Below are 22,031 nucleotides of genomic sequence, written 5' to 3'. Positions count from 1 at the left end.
CCTCATCTAGTTTTGTCTTGCATCACAACTTCCAAGCACTAGATGGCAGTATTTGTTGTTGCAAAGTCCTCCCACCACAATTATGGTAATTCTACTGACTTCAGATGTAATAGCACGATCATATGTGGATTAAATGCTCCTGGTCAAAACTAATCTTTGTTGCCCCCGATTACATTAGTAAACACAGATGCACATACACACACACACACACACACACACACACACACACACACACACACACAGAGAACACAGAATAACAAAGTGGAGAGCAAATTGATTGAACAGTACCCCTCACCTGCTTGATTAAAAAAAGTTCAAAAGTTTGTGTCAAGCACAGCAATTACATCACATACTTGTATTCTGATACCCACTGCACACCAAAACACGGCCACACCCGAGCCCCTGCATTCACTGCCCACCCCACACTGCCCACCACACCACACCACACCAGGCCAGGCTGTACCCCATCTGCAACGTTACCATGCCAACGGCTAGGCCTCGGAGGAGGACTGCGCTCCCTCTAGCAGAGAGTCCTGGTTGAACCTCAGAACCCCTTCATAGTACCTATCAGGGTTCCTCTTCTGTGGGAGAACACACACATACACACACACACGCACACACACACGCACACACACACACACACACACACACACACACACACACACACACACACACATCGCCAGACACGCCAGCACACACGCCAAGCACACACACACAAGACACACACACGCACACACACGCACACACACGCACACACACACTTAAGCATCACACAGTTGTCTGGAGAAATCTGTGGATGTGGCCAGAGCTTTTGTCAGCGTCTGACCAAACTCATTACTACAGCCCCTACGAGCTCAGCCAGACGCTGTGTGTGTACCTGAAGAAGCAGTGGGCCTCAGACCCCTTGCTGAGCAACACATTGTGCAACACATGCCGAGTTCGCATTCAGCTGCACCTCAGCCACACGGACATCTACCATCACGCCGTAATACACAAACACTGAACATGCCACAGCTCCTGTTAGGCCCAGGAAAACACAGTTTGAGAACTATGGACAAACACACAAGTCTACCAAGGGCACAGGGAAACACGCTGTCAAGACATACTGATGGCTTAGTGCTGTGGGACATTAACCTTCACTTTAGCTACAAGTTCACCTCCTTTGAGTTGTGCTTGTACTGTGCACATGGCATTGTGTGTAGGGATTTAGATAACTATGGAGTCCCTTAATGGCTGATGTTGGATTTCTTATTTAGCTGATAATAAATTATAGAAATTATAGAATTGATGATAAATTAAAATCACGAAAGGATCAAACATGTTCTATTCAATATGGTGTTCTATGTTCTATTCAATATGGTGCTCTATTCTATCAATATGGAGTTCTATGTTCTATTCAATATGGTGCTCTATTCTATCAATATGGAGTTCTATGTTCTATTCAATATGGTGTTCTATTCTATTCTATTAAGTTCTATTCTATCAATATGGTGTTCTATGTTCTATTCAATATGGTGTTCTATTCTATTCTATTATGTTCTATTCTATCAATATGGTGTTCTAGGTTCTATTCAATATGGTGTCTTGACGTCCGTTCCCATGAGCCCTGTGGAGACCCACACAGACACAGGAGCATGCAGGGGGTGGAGCGGTGTCGGTGTCGGGGTCGAGGTCGAGGGGGTCACCTCCTCTCCAGCTCAGAAACTGATGCTGCTGGAGGTCTGCGAGAGCATAAAGATGGTGGACTGCTCCGCGGTAAGGCACGCGCGCTTGGTCTGCCCCCCGCAGAGACACGGAGCACAGCCAGGTCACAGGTCAAAGGTTACACACACACGCGAGCAGAGGGCGAGGGGAGTTATCGGGCATCGGAAGCACAGAGAGAGGAGGAGAGAAGAGGAGAAGAGAGGAAGAAGGGGATGAAGAGGAGAGGACAGTTGAGGGGAACACTGGAGCCGTTAATTAAAATGCTTAATTAATAATTAATTGATTAAACTGTTAGTCATCTCAAAACCACTGTTAGCTAAGTGGAGTAGAATATTACATCATTCAAATAAGAGCAAGTGTCAGACATTTCTAGGACATGATTTGAGTAATTAATTTACAAGTAATTTGAGGACTTAAGCACAATTTGCATTAAACTTCCATCAAACATCAATGCAAAGGACATGCAAAATGTAGGCTTCTTAAAACTATTTCAAAGGTTTTCCTCTCTACATATTTCACAGCAGCTCTGTGCTGTCTGTGTGAGACCTGGGGAAACAGATCCGTAAATCCTTCAAGGAGAAATGGGTGAAGCTCGACAACAGGAAGACAGGAGGGGAAAAAAAATGGGGATTCATTTATCAGGAAGGATAAACAAATGGAGCTTCTCCTCAGGGGCATATCTCATCCGAAAAACAAACAAGTGGGAGAGCTTCACAGGCTCATACTCACAAGCAACCTGCAGGAGTGAGTGCCATAGTCATCACACACACACACACACACACACACACACACACACACGCCATATGGGCCTCATTAGAGAGAGGTAACGGCTCACAACAGCCCAGGCAGAGACAGAAGCATGGAAAAGAACAGAGTCATCTCCACACACACACACACACACACACCACGGCATGGCACTTACTTCTAGGACACTGGGGACATATCCATGACGAGCGAAAAGCTAAGTGCACATGCCGCAAAAAACACCGTAAGTGGCTGTCTATATAAAAACAGGCCATTGCTGCTGTTACAGCTGAACATGTACACTATGGCCTACCTAGCATCCACTGGCTGCCCTCTAGAACAGTTACCACACTGCCCTCTAGAACAGTTACCACACTGCCCTCTAGAAGAGTTACTACACTGCCCTCTAGAACAGTTACCACACTGCCCTCTAGAACAGTTACTACACTGCCCTCTAGAACAGTTACTACACTGCCCTCTAGAAGAGTTACCACACTGCCCTCTAGAACAGTTACTACACTGCCCTCTAGAAGAGTTACCACACTGCCCTCTAGAACAGTTACTACACTGCCCTCTAGAACAGTTACCACACTGCCCTCTAGAACAGTTACTACACTGCCCTCTAGAACAGTTACTACACTGCCCTCTAGAACAGTTACTACACTGCCCTCTAGAACAGTTACCACACTGCCCTCTAGAACAGTTACTACACTGCTACACTGCCCTCTAGAACAGTTACCACACTGCCCTCTAGAACAGTTACTACACTGCCCTCTAGAAGAGTTACCACACTGCCCTCTAGAACAGTTACCACACTGCCCTCTAGAACAGTTACTACACTGCTACACTGCCCTCTAGAACAGTTACCACACTGCCCCAGAACAGTACTACACTGCCCCCTAGAACAGTACTACACTGCCCCTAGGAAGAGTTACCACACTGCCCCTCTAGAAGAGTTACCACACTGCCCTCTAGAACAGTTACCACACTGCCCTCTAGAACAGTTACTACACTGCTACACTGCCCTCTAGAACAGTTACTACACTGCCCTCTAGAACAGTTACTACACTGCCCTCTAGAACAGTTACTACACGGCCCTCTAGAACAGTTACTACACTGCCCTCTAGAACAGTTACTACACTGCCCTCTAGAACAGTTACTACACTGCCCTCTAGAACAGTTACCACACTGCCCTCTAGAACAGTTACCACACGGCCCTCTAGAACAGTTACCACACGGCCCTCTAGAACAGTTACTACACTGCCCTCTAGAACAGTTACCACACGGCCCTCTAGAACAGTTACCACACTGCCCTCTAGAACAGTTACTACACTGCCCTCTAGAACAGTTACTACACTGCCCTCTAGAACAGTTACTACACTGCCCTCTAGAACAGTTACTACACTGCTACACGGCCCTCTAGAACAGTTACCACACGGCCCTCTAGAACAGTTACTACACTGCCCCTCTAGAACAGTTACCACACGCCCCCTAGAAAACAGTTACTACACTGCCCTCTAGAACAGTTACTACACTGCTACACGGCCCTCTAGAACAGTTACCACACGGCCCTCTAGAACAGTTACTACACTGCCCTCTAGAACAGTTACCACACGGCCCTCTAGAACAGTTACCACACGGCCCTCTAGAACAGTTACCACACGGCCCTCTAGAACAGTTACCACACTGCCCTCTAGAACAGTTACCACACGGCCCTCTAGAACAGTTACTACACTGCCCTCTAGAACAGTTACTACACTGCTACACGGCCCTCTAGAACAGTTACTACACTGCCCTCTAGAACAGTTACTACACTGCCCTCTAGAACAGTTACCACACTGCTTCGTCACAATGGGTCTGTATGAAATGGAAGGCAGCGGTCTGCTGCCTCGCTGTTTTCAGCTCTCTACTGGGTCAGTTGCTGTAGCAGACATCAAGGTACCGGCTACGAACTTTGTTTCGGACAGCAAGATAGCAACACAGAACGCTGTTGTCAGGATACCAGAAAGAAGAATAACGTAACGTTCGATTGCTCACAACATAATAGAATTTTGGACGTTGAAGACAGCATGAAGGATAAATCTATGCTGCCTTCAAAATTTGGCAAAACGAGGGTATCTTAAAAGGCAGGATTTTTGATTCGGACATGCCACGATGCCTCGCTCCCCTGTGAGATATCTTAAAAGGCAGCATTTTTTCCCATTTCGTACAGGCCCAGTGTGTCCACATGCTTACCTCTCTGCTCTTTAGATACTCACAACACAACAGAAGATCACTAGAAACCCTGCAGACTAATCAGCCTATCCCATGGCCTGGCTATTATTAGCAACCTGTCAAAGCTGTTATATTGTCTTTACTGTCTTATTATCTTTTCAAATGCTAAACAGATCCTAGGAAATGAGACCCATATGGGTTAACCCAGACCCACACGCGGGCTGGGTCGATCCTCCTGCTAGGGTGGGGGGCGCTGGCGCTCACCTGAATGCGCTCGGTGGTGGTGGGCCACAGGGCGCGGCAGAGCACCTTCTTGACCACGTCCGGCAGCAGGCTGACCATGATGAGGAGGATGATGCTGAGCCAGGCGGGGCCGCTGGACAGCATCTGCATGAACACGTAGTACATCCTCTGGTAGTTCAGGAAGGGCCTGCAAAAACACACACACACACACACACACAGGCACATACACACACACACACACACACACACACACACACACACACACACACACACACACACACACACACACACATAGGCAAATAGGCACATACACACACACACACACACACACACATACACACACAGGCACATACACACACACACAAACATGTACGCAAGCGCGCGCGCGCACGCGCACACACACACACACACACATACACACACTTAATCAATAACAGTGATGTGCACATTTATTTACAGTTCTGTACTGATGCAACGGGTTAATGAATTGTTGACATTTCTTCTCATCTCCTTTCTTCTCTGTCCCATTCTGAATGATATCCTGACTGTAATCCTAAAGCATGATTTGTATTATGCAGAAGCAATCTCCCGTGTCTGGGTCATCTGCAAGGACGCTGAATGGTGGTGTGGTAAGACTGAAGGGAAGATAATTATCCTACCACCATATGAACTCAATCAGAGACAGAGAGACAGAGAGAGAGAAAGAGAGGAGAGAGAGAGAGACAGAGAGAGAGAGCGAGAGAGAGCGAGAGAGAGAGAGCACCAGACTCACCAGATGATTCCTCCCCACAACAACGAGAAGATGACGTAGAAGAGCAGCGATCCCCAGATGACGAAGTGGTTTATCCAGGTCCAGTAATGTGTGTCCAGAGCCAGCTGTAGAAAGAGCAACGGGGCAGAGACGAACAGCAACAGAAGGAGAGGGACACACAGCAACAGAAGGAGAGGGACAAACAGCAACAGAAGGAGAGGGACAAACAGCAACAGAAGGAGAGGGACAAACAGCAAGATAGAGTGTTTAAAATCAAGATAACATGGTTCTAAACCATGTTCAAATACTGTTTTACTATGACAATGCAATCAAGAGTTGTCAAACCAATAACTCTCACTGAGTAAGACAGAGAGATATGGGGGTAGGGTGTGTGTGTGTGTGTGTGTGTGGGGTTACCAGTTACCTTGAGTGTCACGGTAAATACCAGCACAGTGAACACCAGCGTCCCGAACGTCCAGTTCCCAAACATCTGTGGACAGAAGCCGGACATCAGCACTCGTAAGACGGGGTACACAGGCACCACACACTCTCCACACCACACACACACACACCCGCACACCTGGTAGCAGTGTTTCCAATCTGCGTTTACATTTGTAAAGCTCATAAAGCACAACTGCAGTTTGTGTGGGCTAAACTGACCTACTGGGGGGTCCTTCATCAGGAGGTACCACACGACTGTGGACTGCGTCATTTTGGCAGCACCTCTTAAATGTGCCAAGTTCTGTGTCAAACCACATTTGTAATTCCTCTTTCCCCCTACATTTCAGAATAAGCGCTAATCTCCCATCAGAGGGACCCTTCGCTAACACTAGGCCGCCGCTATGTTTAGAAGATGAGCTAATGGATTGGCCGTGACCCTGGCCCCGCCTCAAGGTCAGGGTTGTTTTTTAGCCGCGTCCCTGCAGAGTCGCGGCTCCGTTGTGTGCCAGTGGCTGCCTGATTCTGACTGGCCCGTGTTCCAGAAGCTTCCTTTGTGCCCCGATACTAAAACCCCATTCACAGTGACCGGGCTACACAATGACTGCAAAACACTGTGTCTAATCTGGAGCATGTGGTCATCATCCAAACATCATGTATTCAGCGGGGGGTGGGGGGTGGGGGGTAGGGTGAAGTGAAGCCGGCCCAAACAGGCCATGCGGTTCCTTCAAGATCAATATACGAGGAGCACAAGGGCCACAACAACACATGGGAATGAGCCGCGTCGACAGGTGACTCATCCACATTATCATGGTGTGGAGATGAAAGTGACCATGGTGGAAATAATGGACAAAACTTATGACACTAACATACTTACCCAGTGTTTTGTAAGTATTAATAAATGTATGCAAGGGCAGATGACACTTCATAATATATACACTAGTCTATCAAACATTCTTCCTTAGACAAAAACCTTTAATGTCATATTAACACCATGACATTAGTATTTGTTCAACCAATTTCAGTAAACGCATGTTTTGTAATTGGCACAGGTATTAATACTGTTACAATAGTGAACTGTATCGTCATTTGCCCTTGCAGTTGGACAGGACGTGGCATCCCGTGGTGGACATGACACCTAAAGATGACTAGACTGGTTATACGGGTCATGGAACTGAGCCTCCAGGTGAGGCTTTAGCCACAACCGCCGTACGAGAAACACACACACACACACAAACAACATGGAGTCCTAGATTAGGTGTGCTACACAGAGTTACCGTGGGGAGTGTAGGGAGACATGGAGGCACATGTTCTACTGTTCTACCTACGGTTCTTTAACACCGAGAACAGACGGCATATGGAGTGTATGTATGTATGTGTGTGTGTGTGTGTGTGTGTGTGTGTGTGTGTGTGTGTGTGTGAGATTGCATGTGTGTGTGTGTGTGTGAATGTCTGTGTGTGAATGTGTGTGTGTGTGTGTGTGTGTGTGTGTGTGTGTGTGTGTGTGTGTGTGTGTGTGTGTATGTATGAGTTTAGAGGAGGAGAAGTGTTACTGCTGGGTACCTACATGAGATGACGGGTGGTTACGCAATGAGAGTATGGAGGAGGAGGAGGAGGAGGAAGAGGAGGAGGAGGAGGAGGGCGGGACTGTAAAGAACTAAAAGCTCAAAAACAGGGTGACAGACAGATAGGGACAGGCTTACCATCTGTGTGTTGGTGGTCATTAGCTGAGGAAAAGGAAGAGAAGCAAAAAGAAAAAGCAAAAGAAAGGTAAGAGGAGAGGAAGAAAGAGAGGAGGAAGAAGAGGAAGAAAAAGAAGAGAGGAACAGAACAAAAAAAAAGAAAAAGAAAAAAATGGAAGGGGGGTAAAAATATAAGAAAATAAATTAGGATGTTACAGAGAACTCAAAACCAAACCAGGCACAAGAGCCAATCAAAGAAGGCGTAATCAATATGATGTAAATCAAAACCAAGGGCTCAGAAGATGTCCGCAACCCAAACATGCTGTAGCGTCCCACCATATGAATGGAGCTCCCTGCTCGTGGAAACATGTGTCAGCCTGAATTAGCCACACACACACACTCACACACACTCACACACACACACACACACACACTCACACACACACACTCACACACACACACACACACACACACACTCACGCTCACGCTCACATAAACACACTCACACTCACACTCACATACACACACACAGACACGCACACACACACACATAAAAACACACACACTCACACACACACACAAACACACACAAACACACACACAAACACACACAAACACACACACTCACACACACTCACACACATTCACACACACGCACACACGCACACAAACACACTGCCAGTGTCTCTTACCAATCACACACATTCTTAAGCAAAGACACTATTTACAAGCTTCTGTTAATCTCGCTTTCCAACACATGCATGAATACTATTAGCAATTTTTGGCAAAACAACTATTGGCACCCACACACACACACAAAAACAAACACACACAGGGATTCCATTTGAGACAGTTGTAACCATACAAACGCAAACCATCCACCAGCAACTACTGCAAGCGAGCACATCCACGCTTAATGGTTTCTTTCTGATGAGGAAATGATGGGCTGATCATAACAGCGCATGGATTGTTAAAAAAATAAGACAAAAGAGCAAGAGAAACAAATGCACAAACATCTTCTGTGCTGATCGGTGACTACACACACACACACACACACACACACACACACACACACACACACACACACACACACACATATGCTACCTGTCCATTGCTGGTGAAGGTGGTGTTGTCGAAGAGGAAGAAAGCACCAAAGAAGAAGACGACGGCGTCGAAGACTCCCAGACAGGTCCAGTAGATGAAGATGGGCCAGCGCAGGAGAGAGTTCTTGGAGATGTCTCTGTGGAGAGATACACGGAGCAACATCAACACACACACACACTCATCAACACACACACTGATCAACACACACACTCATCAACACACACACTCATCAACACACACACTCGTCAACACACACACTCATCAACACACACACTCATCAACACACACACTCATCAACACACACACTCATCAACACACACACTCATCAACACACACACTCATCAACACACACACTCATCAACACACACACTCATCAACACACACACACACACTCATCAACACACACACTCACACTCATCAACACACACACTCACACTCATCAACACACACACTCATCAACACACACACTCACTCACACTCATCAACACACACACTCACTCATCAACACACACACTCATCAACACACACACTCATCAACACACACACTCATCAACACACACACTCATCAACACACACACTCATCAACACACACACTCATCAACACACACACTCATCACACACACACTCACACTCATCAACACACACACTCACACTCATCAACACACACACTCATCAACACACACACACTCATCAACACACACACACTCATCAACACACACACTCATCAACACACACACTCATCAACACACACACGGAGCAACATCAACACACACACACACACACACTCCTGTCTCTATGGGGAGAGAGCACACGGAGCAACATCAACACACACACTCATCAACACACACACTCCTGTCTCTGTGGGGAGAGAGCACACGGAGCAACATCAACACACACACTCATCAACACACACACGGAGCAACATCAACACACACACACACACACATCAACACACACACGGAGCAACATCAACACACACACACACTCATCAACACACACAAGGAGCAACATCAACACACACACTCATCAACACACACACTCATCAACACACACACACACACTCATCAACACACGCACGGAGGCAACATCAACACACACACTCATCAACACACACACGGAGGCAACATCAATACACACACATTAATCAACACACACATGGAGCAACATCAACACACACACACTCATCAACACACACACAGAGGCAACATCAACACACACACACCCTCATCAACACGCACACAGAGCAACATCAACACACACACACTCATCAACACACACACGGAGCAACATCAACACACACACACACTCATCAACACACACACAGAGGCAACATCAACACACACATAATCATCAACACACACACTCATCAACACACACACGGAGGCAACATCAACACACACACTCATCAACACACACACAGAGGCAACATCAACACACACACTCATCAACACACACACTCATCAACACACACACTCATCAACACACACACTCCTAAACTACATCAACCCACACACACTCCTAAACTACATCAACACACACTCTCCTAAACTACATCAACACACACACTCCTATACTACATCAACACACACATTCCTATACTACATTTACACACTCTCCTACAACACACACACTCCTAAACTACATCAACACACACATTCCTATACTACATTCACACACACACTCCATAGTGGGCTACGTCCTGCCCCTTTTCCAGTACAGAGAACTGCTGGTTACGCTGATTTAGCTGATTACGCTGAGTTATTGTTAAGGGGTCAAGCCCTTCCTCACAAAGGGACATCTTACAGCTAGCCTACAACTAGCAGCGTCAGACTGGGCCTTTGCACGCACAGCGAAGAGAGGGGTATGTATCCTTTTATCTAAGCAAAAAATTGGCATATTTCTTTAGGAAATCAGGCGGGCTGTAAACCCCAAATGAGCTGAAATTTGAGGAGCTGCACTCTACAGTAGATTATGGCCCACAGGCACTCCATCCTGTAGACTACTCCTGCTGGCCCAGGGAAACGGACGACATCAGATACCCAGCAGTCCATCTCAGACAGCCTGATTCAGCGCCTAACTGGACACAAAGGCTTCTGTTGAGGAGTAACGTCAGATGGCTACTGCTTAGCTACAGTAGGACTGAATGATAGTGACGGGGCTGTTAGCACTCTCACTGTCCCATTCAGAGAAATCAGGAAGCTCCGCACACACACACGAAGACACACACACACACACACTACAGCCATGATATGAAGTCTCCAAAAAACAAGCTTTTTTTTTTTTTTTTTTTTTAAACAGACTCCAAACAGGCTGATCAGTGTGTGCGTGAGTGTGTGTGTGTGCGTGTGTGTGTGTGATCAGTCAGTGTGTGTGTCCATTTGTACCCTCGGATCCAGTGGGCCTCTGGTCGGCATGCGGCGCTGGCTCACTGGGCCTCCGTGTTTACTCTCGAGGTGAACCCAATGTTATCTCCGACCAAACGGAACAATATCATTTTCCAATTATGGCGGGGCCGCTTTTATGCTCATCGAACTAGCGCGCATGGAGAGAGAGAGGAGGAGAGGAGCAGGTGAAGAGTACATTACGGAGGCCCATTATCTCACTCTCTCATCTGCTGCTCTCCACGCTACAGGCCTCTACCTTTACTGCCCCAGACACCAGCCCAAATAAAATGTCTTTCTCCTAGAACGATATAGAAACATGCTCGCGTTTAAAAAAAATTCACCAACTGAAAATCGTTATTGGTATTTAATATAACTGGCAGATTTAGGTAGCACACTGTGAGTGCTTTTAGAGGGTCTTTGCCATATGCATTTCTCCTTATTCTGTCTGTGTCCTGTCTGTATTTTGTCTTGCGTTTTTAAATGTTCATGATTTGTATTCTCTTTGATTAGGGGCTGCCTTTCTTGGCCAGGGCACACTGGGTGCACACAATGGGACTCCCCTGGTTCAACACAGGACAGACTGAAACACACAGAGCCTCACACCAGTGGTACTGCAGTCTAAAAAAGGAGTGTGTGTGTGCGTGTGGAAGGGGCTGTATCGTTCTCTGAGTACAGTACAGTACAGCCTCCAGGGTTTTGTCCACAGCAGAGGTCTGTGGGTCAGTAGAGTAGAGCCTGCAGGGGTTTTGTCCACAGCAAGGACAGAGGTCTGGTCTCACCTGTACAGGGACGGGTCTTTCCGCAGGATGTCCATGTTGATGTGCTGCTCGATCAGACTGTACAGCAGGATAGGCAGCGAAGTGAAGCTGATATTGTAGAGGGTCAGATATGCTGTATCATAGAGAGGCTGGGAGAGAGGACAAGCCAGACAAACACACAGACAGACAGAGAGAGAGAGAGAGAGAGAGAGAGAGAGAGAGAGAGAGAGAGAGAGAGAGAGAGAAAGTAAGAGAGACAGACACACAGACAGACAGACAGACAGAGAGAGAGAGGGGGGAGACAGCCAGTCATCAGCCTCAGGCAAAGCAAGAACGACAAATTCAAATCAGCGTAAATTAAATTAGGCCGAAGCACTGACAGATGCCCAAATTAGGGCTTAACCCGACTCCAAACTTCCCGGCTGCATTTCAAGTAGTCAGTGAAGTGGCTGGATGGGACGAGCACTGGTGACTCTGCTGCTACAGTGTAGCAACGTCTGGCCCAAAACAACAGCAAATCCTTGCCCTCAAACACTATACCCCTAGCTAGTGTGTGTGTGTGTGTGTGTGTGGTGTGTGTGTGTGGTGTGTGTGGTGTGTGTGTGTGTGGTGTGTGTGTGTGTGTGTGTGTGTGTGTAAATGTGTGTGTGTGTGGTGTGTGTGTGTGTGTGTGTGTGTGTAAATGTGTGTGTGTGTGTGTGCTTGCACATGCGTGTGCTGCTATGTAGGCCTGCATGCTTGGCGTGTCCAAGAGCTTTCTCCTGATCTCTCCGAGAGGCCTGCTGACGTGTCTGGCCACAGACGGAGCAGTTGTCAAGTGTCAGCTTTAATTAGTGTGTGTGCCCCCCCCCCCCCAACACACACACATACACTCCACACACGGGTCATTATAAGTGGAGCGCACCGAACTGATCTGGACTGCAGCTGAGGCATGTCGGGCTGTTATTAGACTCTCAGCTGGAGGCAGCATCGATCAATGTCCAGTGTCTTTTGCAGCCGACTGACAGACTGACCACAAACTGACCATTACCTGCCGACAACAAACCATCCATTACCTGCTGGGAGAACCCACAGAAGAACTGGTAGAGGAACTGAGGGAAGATGAAGCACACATTCTGCAGGATGGAGAGAGAAGAGAAGAGAAGAGAAGAGAAGAGAAGAGAAGAGAGGGAGAGAGGGAACAAAAACAATGTTTTAGTCGTTTACCGGTGGCACATTCGAAAGAGTCTAGCATCAAGCCTTCTGGGAAACAGGCTATAAATAGCATGGTGTACAACACCATCATCTCCCTCTCCCAGAGAGAGAGAGAGAGAGAGAGAGAGAGAGAGAGAGAGAGAGAGAGAGAGAGAGGGAGAGAGAGAGAGAGAGAGAGAGGGAGGGAGGGAGAGAAAGAGGGCAGGAGAGAGAGAGAAGGAGCACACTGACCTAATATTGTCAATGACGTTCGATGTCAACTATGCTGGCTCTGGTCATTAAAGTGAAATGCTGATTTTTCTTATAGTGATATATCTATTACCCAAACTATCCATGCTATAACCCAAAGTGCGTCCTCATTTAGCCGTAGGGTATTTTTGTGGCACTGCGGTTGCCCCGGAGACAAATGATCCGGCCACTTCCTCCTCTGCTCTCCCGGGCCCTCCACTCACCTTGTAGAAGAAATACTGCACGAGCTCAGCGATCCTGATGTAGTAGTAGTGGCCGTGGACCAGAAGCATCTTTTTCAGATGTTTGAACTTTGGGATTATGTGAATGCTGTCGTGCAGCCTGAAGCGTCCCTCTTTGCCCATGACGCCTAGGGAGAAAGGCATTCTGGGTCATGTTTGTAGGTGTCTGGTGTGCAGGGGCCCAACCCCCCCCCCCCCCCCAGGTTTGCGTCGTCCCTCAACTCATAGAGCAGGGCATTCTTAAAGGCCATCTGACCCAATTCAACACCACAAATACATGTCTAAAAAGCATGAGAATACTCATTTCTATTATTTCAACTATTTCAACTATTTTTCTCTGTTTAACGGTCAATAGTTACTATAAAATACTGCTTCTAAATTCTCCATGTAGGAAGTATATATATTGAGACAAGTATGGGTGTAGTAGTCAATGGTTGACCTTAATGTGTTAATGTGTGTGTGGGGGGCGGTGCATACTCTTGGTTGCATGGTTGCTAGGTTTTTGTTTGACACTCACCAATGCCCACGTGGGCTTCTAGAATCATGCTGACATCATTTGCTCCGTCTCCAATGGCCAACGTGATTGGATGTTCTTTGGAGGCTTTGATCAGTTTTACAATCTGCAAGGACAAAAATAGAAACACATTTCAAATACGTCAGATAGAGACACGTGTTGGTGACGACGAAGTGGCTCATTCTACCCTTGTGTCTCTCTCTACAGCACATCCTTCCCTTTGTGACCAAGTTGGTCAATCATGCCATTAGAGGAACATTTTGTGTCCACTTAGGTGTTAGCAATTCTCCTATTCAAGGTCTTCTGCGCCCGTGATGGGCAGTGAATGAGAGAAGGATATAAAGGAGGAATAGGTGTGTGTGTGTGTGTGTATTATTATTGTCGTCGTGTGTGTGGTGTGTGTGTGTGTGTGTGTATGTGTGCGTGCGTGTGTGTGTGAGTGATTGTGTGTGTGTTTGCATGAGTGTGTGTGTGCGTGTGTGTATGTGTGTGTGTGTGTGTGTGTGTGAGTGAGTGTGAGTGTGTGTGAGTGTGTGTGAGTGTGTGTGAGTGTGTGTAGAGTGTGTGTGTGTGTGTGTGTGTGTGTGTGTGTAGTGATTGTGTGTGTGTTTGCATGAGTGTGTGTGTATGTGTGTGTATGTGTGCGTGCGTGTGTGTGAGTGTGTGTGTGTGTGTGTGTGTGTGTGTGTGTATGTGTGCGTGCGTGTGTGTGTGAGTGTGTGTGTGTGTGAGTGGGTGTGTGTGAGTGTGTGTGTGTGTGTGTGTGTGTGTATGTATGTGTGTGTGTGTGTGTCCGTGATGGGGGTTGTTGCTGGTTGGACCTGGCTGTCAACATGAGCTAGTGGGTGCTGGAGGGAGAATGGGTCTTCTCTCCCTTATTAGTCTCCTTCTCACAATATTTCCTTTTCTCTCTCTTACTTCTCTCTTTCTTTCTCACACAAACACACACACACAAACACACACACACACAAACACAAACACACATAGTGGAAGTGACGCTGGAGAGAATAATAGTTCCAAATTCACCTCACGTTCATGTTCACATCCTGGCACACCAGCAAAAATGCACCAGCAAATCTACTGGCTCCTGACTCATCCAACATGCCTGGCCGTTAGTCACCGCTAGTACTGACCTGTTTATGGACTAGATGATGTCCAATATACAGATGCTGACAGAACATGTAATAATAGCTTGAGCCGTCTTCATCAACATTATCTTCATCACTGGGCATCTCAAAAGTGTGTCATCTCCACTTCCTCCTCCTACACAACAGCTGCTTCTCTCTATCTTCACTCCTCCTTTCTTTAATTACTGTATTCCCTCCATCTGCACTCTCCATAACAGAAGCATCACGGCATGATGTGGTCATGATCTGTATATAACATGTCTGGTATATCATGGATCTGGTACACTTGTGGGGCAGCCGTGGCCTACTGTTTGCCGGACCTGTAACGGAGGTTGCAGTTGAACCCGACCAGTGAAGCCACGGCTGAAGTGCCCATGAGCAAGGCACCCTAACCCCTCATTTGCTCCCCAGCAGCTGTTGATGCAGGCAGCTCACTCGTCGGGATTAGTGTGTGCTTCACCTCACTGTGTGTACACTGTGTGCTGTGTCTGTTTCACTAATTCACAGATTGGGATAAATGCAGAACCAAATTTCCCTCTGGGATCAAAAAGAAGTATATACTACTACTATACTTATACTTGGTAACTATTTATTATGTTCTTATGATCTGTATATAACATGTCTGGTATATCATGGATCTGGTACACTTGGTAACTATTTATTATGTTCTTATGATCTGTATATAACATGTCTGGTATATCATGGACTCTCGTAGTACTAGTAGCAACTCTCCGTTGGCTTGTGAGCTCACTTCTATCAGGCCAATCAAATCGTGTATAAGAGTGGTTAGGCGGGCTTAACATGATGATTGATGGCAGAGTTACAACAGTTTGGCTTGAATTCCCTGCTACTTGAAAACAAAAAAAAAAGATGGATGTTGCTGTTGGCCAACAGTGTGACCACAGTTAAGCTTGTTTTAAAATGTCAAAGGTTTGAACTAGCCAACTAGCTCGGCTGGTGGGAAAACACTGGGACTCAGCTGTCCTAATGGAGTGCAGAGGGAATTTGAAAGACAACCGATTATCAGCCCTAGGACTGAGCACTCGAGACGGTGAGTGCAAGACCCTACATTTAATGTGGGTCTGTCTCGTCAGGCTAGTTTAGATACACACATGGACTAACAATGGTAGCAGTAATGTGAATGCTGGCACAGGTGGCGGACACCTTGATGGTATCATCCCAGACTTCTGGGAATGGACTAAAGGCTGTAGCAGCAGGTGTTTGTGTGGGCGTTGGGGGTATTGTGCTGTCAGATGGAGACTTTGCTTTAATTGGATGGATGCCAAAAGCCAAAGGACAGAGAGCTCTGTTTGTGTGTGTGTATTATTGTGTGTGGAGGGTGAAGTTACCTAATACCTGCTTTTCAGGGGGCCATGTGTAAAATATGAGTGTTAGTGTGTGTATGTGTGTGTGTGTGTGTGTGTGTGTGTGTGTGTGTGTGTGGCGGGCGAGGTGAGGCACCTGGGCTTTCTGCAGGGGGGCCATGTGTAAATATGAGTGTTAGTGTGTGTATGTGTGTGGGCGGGCGAGGTGAGGCACCTGGGCTTTCTGCAGGGGGGCCATGTGTAAATATGAGTGTTAGTGTGTGTATGTGTGTGTGTGTGTATGTGTGTGTGTGTGTGTGTGTGTGTGTGTGTGTGTGTGTGTGTGTGTGTGTGTGTGTGTGTGTGTGTGGGCGAGGTGAGGCACCTGGGCTTTCTGCAGGGGGGCCATGTGTAAATATGAGTGTTAGTGTGTGTGTATTGTGTGTGAAGTGAGGTGAGAGGCACCTGGGCTTTCTGCAGGGGGCCATGTGTAAATATAGTGTTAGTGTGTGTATGTGTGTGTGTGTGTGTGTGTGTGTGTGTGTGTGTGTGTGTGTGTGTGTGTGTGTGTGTGTGTGTGTGTGAGGGCGGGCGGGCGAGGTGAGGTACCTGTGCTTTCTGCAGGGGGGCCATGTGTAAATATGAGTGTTAGTGTGTGTATGTGTGTGTGTGTGTATGTGTGTGTGTGTGTGTGTGTGTGTGTGTGTGTGTGTGTGTGTGTGTGTGTGTGTGTGTGGTGGTGAGGTGAAATTACCTGTGCTTTCTGCAGGGGGGCCATGTGTAAATATGAGTGTTAGTGTGTGTATGTGTGTATGTATGTGTGTGTGTGTGTGTGTGTGTGTGTGTGTGTGTGTGTGCGGGCGAGGTGAGGCACCTGTGCTTTCTGCAGCGGGGCCATGTGTAAATATGAGTGTTAGTGTGTGTATGTGTGTGTGTGTGTGTGTGGGCGGGCGAGGTGAGGCACCTGTGCTTTCTGCAGCGGGGCCATGCGACAGCAGAGCACGGCGCTGCAGTTGCGGCAGATCTCAAGGAAGATCTCCTTGTAGTTGCCCCCGTTAGCCCCACTGTTGCCCTCCACAGGGGGCTTCAGCACCGCCGACAGAGTGGCCCCGTCGATGATCAGGCCATAGTCCTGGAACTCGTTGGACAGACTGCCAAGACAAAAGGTGCGCGCACACGCACGCACACACACACACACACACACACACACACACACACACACACACACACACACACACACACACACATTTGATTAGAGCTTGGCTAACTCTTACCATTATATTGGAGGAGAGCATAAACAGAAGAAAAATGGAGAACAGCTTCTTCACATATTTTATGTCACAACATATAGATGTTTATGTGTAATGCAATATGTAGAGGGTAAATGCATTATTAATTGTGTTAGTGACAGTTCAGTGAATTTGGGTCTTTCAGCCATCTGGACATACATATGCACCCAGAGTATAAGCCTTTTATATGCCTTAAGCCTATTTGCCTATTCATTGTGTTCATGTTACATTTTTTACCATTAAGACAAAAATTTCACAGCACTCAAGCACATCCTGTGCAGTTTCTGCATGGGTTTCTGCATGTGGGCAATTCCACGGAAAATTGACTTTGTCACATCCATAATGCCAGTGAAATGATAATAGATGTGAATGATAACATGCATTTTTTGTGCATTTTTTCTCATTTACATTCTTCAGCCAAAAATAGCAAATGCTCAAATTTCATGTAATCATTCACATCATACCACACCATCACATTTTACTGCCGTTATGGATGTTACAAAAAATCTAATTTTCCATGGAATTGCCCATGTCTATATTGTGTTGTGTGGATAGTATAGGCGCATACATTTAAGTGCACACCTTAATGTGTGTGTGTGTGTGTGTGTGTATGTGTGTATGTGTGTATGTGTATATGTGTGTGTGTGTGTGTGTGTGTGTGTGTGTGTGTGTGTGTGTGTGTGTGTGTGTGTGTGATCACCCTGAGAACGTGTCCCGCGTCATGCTGCCGTGATGGCGGAGGACGGTGCGGCTGAGGTCGTGCAGGACGTCGTGCAGGCTCTGCTCCTCCGTGCGCTTGGTGGTCAGCTCCAGGATCTGCGTGCTGCGGCGGAACAGCTTGCTGGCGTAGCACGTGGCCGCCGCCGTCTCCATCTTGTCGCCCGTCAGCACCCACACCTTCATGCCTGCCTTGTGCAGCGACTCGATGGTGTCCGCCGCCTTGTCCTGGAGCCTTGGGGAGGGGGTGAGAAGTCAAAGGTGAGGGGTCAGTGACTGTGTTAAGTAAGACTGTAAGTGCTTTGGGTGCTTTATACTGTAAATGCAATATGTTGTTGTTGTTGTTGTTAGGTGTAAATTGATTGATTGATTGATTGATTGATTTTATGGGTATAAAAGACACAGTGTAGATCCAATGGATAACATGTCACTTGTCAACATGATCAACACATTATATTCATAACGTTGCTCCGGGGAAAATGGCCATTATAATATAGCTGACAAAATGAATGAATGTAAATGTAAATAATGTCCAGGGGAGTGGACTCGAGATGTGTGGTTTTCTGAGCATGGCGATACTCTGAGACATGGCGGTACTATGAAGCGTGGCGGTCCTAATGGCGTAGCCGATTTTACTAGGAGGCGTGGCGGTACTCTACGAGGCGTGGCGGTACTACAAGACGCGTGCCGATTACTACGAGCATGTCGGTACTACGAGAAGTGATGGTACTACGAGACGTGACGGTACTTTGAGCATGGCGGTACTACAAGCATGACGGTACTACGAGCAAGTTGCTACTATGAGACGTGACAGTACTACGAGCATGTTGGTACTACGAGATGTGACGGTACTACTAGCATGTTGGTACTATGAGCACGTCAGTACTACGAGACGTGATGGTACTACGAGACCTGACGATACTACGAGACGTGACGATACTACGAGACCTGACGATACTACAAGACGTGAAGATACTCCGAGCACGACGGTGGCTCTGTCAGGCAGGCTACACCTGGCACGTAATTGAAGTGTTCAGTCCGCAGAACATTAAAAAACAGTTTTCGTAGACCAGTCCAATTTTTTTCAAATGTACACGTCGGTATCACATCTGGTGTAGACAGCAGTTCCATTGATTGATTGATTACAGTGGAAGCTAAATGTTGCCATTTATACAGTGTTGCTATATATACGCTCCACGAACAGAACGGTTCAGTTACATGACTGGAGTAGCATATCAGTCAACACCTGTGTAATTACATCATCCGATCACACTACAAGACTTGGGTGTGTCTCTGCATGACTGGGTACTATTGCAAAACAATGCAACAGATTCACACACCTGATCAAGGACACACACACACTGTATCTGTTGTTGGATGGGAGCACTGGGTGGTTGTGTTTGGGTTGGCAAGTGCTGTGAGAATGTGTGAGAGTGTGTGTGTGAGAGAGAGTGCCTGGCTCTGGATGGGTTATAAATATCTCATTGTTCCCTGCAGGGTGTTTAGCCTCAAAGAGGTGCTGCCAGGATACGGCAACAAATGGAGGACAAACAGTACGAGCGCAAAAACAGGCTGTAAGCTGACTGGACATCCATCGCAAACACAAGGAATCATTTATAACAGCACTGACAACAACTGGCCTCGGTTGATTATGTGCAGTATAGACCCTTTCAACAATAAAAACAAAAACAATGCTTGAACGTTCTATTTGGTTCCCAATCTACTTCCTCTGCATTAAGATAACATATGGAATGTTAAAACGGAAGCCTTGTGGGGCCAACTATGATGCTGATAATGGAACTCTCTTGAAAGGGTCTATACAGTTTATTCATCCACATCTGCACCTTTACCATCAGCCCATGTGGAATCATATAGAATGTCCCATGATCCTCTAGAGCCATCTAACAGACTGATTTATTTAACAGCATTAGTCACGGAGAGAGGTGTCTGCAGTAAATCGTGTGCGTGTTATCCAGGTTATGAAAATAAATGATTAGGAGATGGGGAAACAAGAGTGTGAGTGTGTGTGTGTGTGTGTGTGCGTGTGAGTGTGCATGTGTGTGTGTGTGTGTGTGTGTGTACATGTGTGTGCGTGTGTGTGTGTGTGTGTGTGTGTGAGTGCGTGTGAGTGTGTGTGAGTGTGTGTGTGTGTGTGTGTGTGTGTGTGAGTGTGTGTGTGAGACAGAGTAGCGGTGCAGTGGTGTGGGTAATTGGGGCTTGGTGAAGGCCGATGTCACAGTGGCTAGCCATCTCTGTAATTGAGCAAAGATGCAGTTAAGAGCTACAGCTCACACGAGCACCTCTACACATGCCAGGAGCAACATCATTCTCACACACTCAACTACACATACGCGCTCTCTCTCTCACACACACACACACACACACACACACACACACACACACACACACACAGGTCTCAGCACTACATGTCTTCTACTTCTCTTCAAGGCCCCAACTGCAGCAACACTCTCATGTCACAACCATTAGAGTCCATCTTCTGATCCTCACCACTACTGCTGTTACGACATCAACAGCACACTGGCTCTGAGGACTGTCCCCCTGCCACCTGTGCTGGCTCTGAGGACTGTCCCCCTGCCACCTGTGCTGGCTCTGAGGACTGTCCCCCTCTCACCTGTGCTGGCTCTGAGGACTGTCCCCCTGCCACCTGTGCAGCCTGCAGAGCAGACGTGACACTAATGCACATATGAGGCCACCGGCCATCTCCACAATCCCATCCTCTTGCAGGCTTACACTGCTCATCACCAACACAACTTTACTCAATTCTATTCTGCTTACACCAATCTGGGCCTGCATGGGTGCTCCAAGTGTGTTCCTGGTAAACTCATTTTGTTGTGTGTGTGTGTGTGTGTGTGTGTGTGTGTGTGTGTGTGTGTGTGTGTGTACACTAATGCAGAGAAAAAATGACAAATAAAGTAACTTAACTTATGATGCATATTATATACAGATCATGTGCTGACTTATTCACCTGTAATATAAGCGAATGCCCTCATTGCCATAGGCTGGTGTGTGTGTGTGTGTGTGTGTGTGACCTGTTTGTTACCTGTCCTCCACGGCGGTGGCCCCCAGCAGGATGGAAGTCCTTCGATGGCGTGGAGCCTGGGGACAGCTTCTTGTCTCGGTCCTGCAGGGCCAGCTTGGCGCCGCTCAGCTGGTGGCAAACCTCCTCGTACTCGATGGGACTCAGCTTCTTATAAGGCTCATAGGCGTCCATGCAACCCCCTGGACACTGGACACAGAGGGAGGGACAGAGAGAGAGAGAGAGAGATAGAGAGAAAAGAGAGAGGTTTTTGAAAAAACCTGAATATTCTGAAACAATATACTTTTCAGCAATAAAGAGATGTAGCAGAACATATAGTGATACTCAGAAACAAAC

General features: G+C 47.1%; 1 protein-coding gene across 1 annotated transcript in view; it reads right to left on the bottom strand.

The window, feature by feature from the left end:
- Positions 1-22,031, bottom strand: part of atp11a (ATPase phospholipid transporting 11A) — an 83,035-nt gene that overhangs the window by 6,507 nt on the left and 54,497 nt on the right. Inside the window, 12 exon segments of the mRNA XM_048235659.1 lie at positions 4,927-5,092; positions 5,678-5,781; positions 6,081-6,146; positions 8,881-9,016; positions 12,044-12,171; positions 13,078-13,137; positions 13,669-13,814; positions 14,204-14,306; positions 17,596-17,782; positions 18,621-18,872; positions 21,699-21,730; positions 21,732-21,884. Of these exon segments, the coding sequence (XP_048091616.1) occupies positions 4,927-5,092; positions 5,678-5,781; positions 6,081-6,146; positions 8,881-9,016; positions 12,044-12,171; positions 13,078-13,137; positions 13,669-13,814; positions 14,204-14,306; positions 17,596-17,782; positions 18,621-18,872; positions 21,699-21,730; positions 21,732-21,884 (1,533 nt within the window).

Source organism: Alosa alosa, chromosome 23 (assembly GCF_017589495.1).
Source record: "Alosa alosa isolate M-15738 ecotype Scorff River chromosome 23, AALO_Geno_1.1, whole genome shotgun sequence".
Taxonomy (NCBI): Eukaryota; Metazoa; Chordata; class Actinopteri; order Clupeiformes; family Clupeidae; genus Alosa; species Alosa alosa.
Note: the sequence above shows the minus strand (reverse complement) of the source record. Positions and strands in the feature narration are given on the sequence as shown.